Source organism: Propithecus coquereli, unplaced genomic scaffold (genome assembly GCF_000956105.1).
Source record: "Propithecus coquereli isolate 6110/MARCELLA unplaced genomic scaffold, Pcoq_1.0 Scaffold636, whole genome shotgun sequence".
In the NCBI taxonomy this organism is placed as follows: Eukaryota; Metazoa; Chordata; class Mammalia; order Primates; family Indriidae; genus Propithecus; species Propithecus coquereli.
Window position 1 is genome coordinate 30,614 of NW_012152352.1, and position 1,790 is coordinate 32,403.

At 36.0% G+C, this 1,790-nt stretch overlaps 1 protein-coding gene across 1 annotated transcript in view; it reads left to right on the forward strand.

The window, feature by feature from the left end:
• Positions 1-1,156: 1,156 nt before the first annotated feature.
• LOC105822779 (progesterone receptor) overlaps positions 1,157-1,790 on the forward strand; it is a gene marked incomplete at its 5' end in the record, with an annotated part of 50,264 nt that continues 49,630 nt past the window's right edge. Inside the window, one exon of the mRNA XM_012659811.1 lies at positions 1,157-1,273. Within this exon, the coding sequence (XP_012515265.1) occupies positions 1,157-1,273 (117 nt within the window). The remainder of the gene's footprint in view (positions 1,274-1,790) is intronic.

The following is a 1,790-nucleotide window of genomic DNA, read 5'->3' on the forward strand; positions in this document are numbered from 1 at the left end:
AAGAGGTAAAATTTGTCTTCTTCCTTCCAATTTGGATGACTTTTGTTTCTTTCTCTGCCTTATTTCCCTGGCTAGGATTTCCAGTATTGTGTTGAATAGGAGTGGTGAAAGTGGGCATCCTTATCTTGTTCCAGTTCTTGGAGGAAAGCCTTTCAACTTTTTGCTATTCATTATGATGTTAGTTGTGGGTTTGTCATTTATGACCTTTATTATTTTGAGGTATGTTCCTTCTATGCCTCATTTATCAAGAGTTTCATTATGGAGGGATGCTGAATTTTATCAAATGCTTTTTCTGCATCTGTTGAGACATATGATTTTTCTCCTTCATTCTGTTGATGTGATGTATTACTTTTATTGATTTACATATGTTGAACCATCCTTGCATCCCTGGTATAAATCCTACTTGATCATCGTATATTATCTTTTTGACGCATTGTTGGATTTAGTTTGCTGGTATTTTATTGAGGATTTTTGCATCTATATTCATCAGGATATTGGCATTTAGTTTTGTTTTTGTTGTTGTGTCCTTGTCTGGTTTTGGTAGCAGGGTGATACTGGCCTTGTAGAATTAGTTAGGGAGAATTCCTCCCTCTTCAATTTTTTGGAGCATAAATGACATTTTTTACATGCTATTCACAAGCATTAGCTCCATTACGAGATAATTGGGTCCAGTATTTTCCAATAGAATTAAGCATATAGATTTTTTTAAAAGGTCTATTCCAGAGACCTTTTTAATTCTTTGGTCTGTATCTATTTTTCTGAAGGCTTAGATGTCAGAAAGAAAAGGTTTAACTAGAGCTTGACCTTTATGCAGCTAACGCTTATCAGAAACATATAGCTAGCTAATCTTAAAATTACAGAAAGGTTTAAGGGCAATCCAATACTGACACCATTAAGAAGATGCACAGAAATATTGTACACAATATTTTTAAAGGAGTTCTGGGATTGATTTTTAAGATGTGTTTACCTTATTTAGGATCCTGAAGACAGGTTTGTAGCATCACTAGCATTCCATCATGCCAAGCAAGAGTCTGGCTAAGAGAATCATGTACTTGCTGATGTGTATCTATCCTCTATTTCAGTTGTCCCTGCATAGAATTTCCAGTGGTCCTTAGAGCTTGTAAATAATTTTAAAATTTTTTTGTTTTTTTTTTAGGGCAGCATAACTATTTATGTGCTGGAAGAAATGACTGCATTGTTGACAAAATCCGCAGAAAAAACTGCCCAGCATGTCGCCTTAGAAAGTGCTGTCAGGCTGGCATGGTCCTTGGAGGTAACTCTGATGTTTTCATCAATAATATACTGTCTAATATTTATACCATAACACTGTGGGTCATAAAATCATAATTTTCTTATTCATCTTTGTTCTTGCTTTGTTTTTTCTGTCTTGATTATTGATGGTGACTCTTCACACTTGAGTGTCTGAATGAAGCAACCAATACCATCCCATTAACTTTATTGATTTCTAGTATGTTGCAGTCTGTTATGGGAAGTAAGAAGACTCTCTTCCTCTGTATTGCCTATAAGTAGATGTTATGGGTAGTGCACTGACTTGACTTGTCATTAAATAATATGGGTTGGAGTCTAGGCTCTGCCACTCACCTCCTGTGTGGCCTTGAGTAAATCACCATCCCTTTCTGGGTGTCAGTCTCCTTATCTGTAAAATGAGAGCATTGAAGTCCCTTCCAGCTCAAAAATTGATTCTGCCAATTGGTCAGGTACATTGCTTTCTAGCTCCTATAAGTGACAAATTAAAGCAAGATCACTGGAACAGGGGTAGGAATCCATTT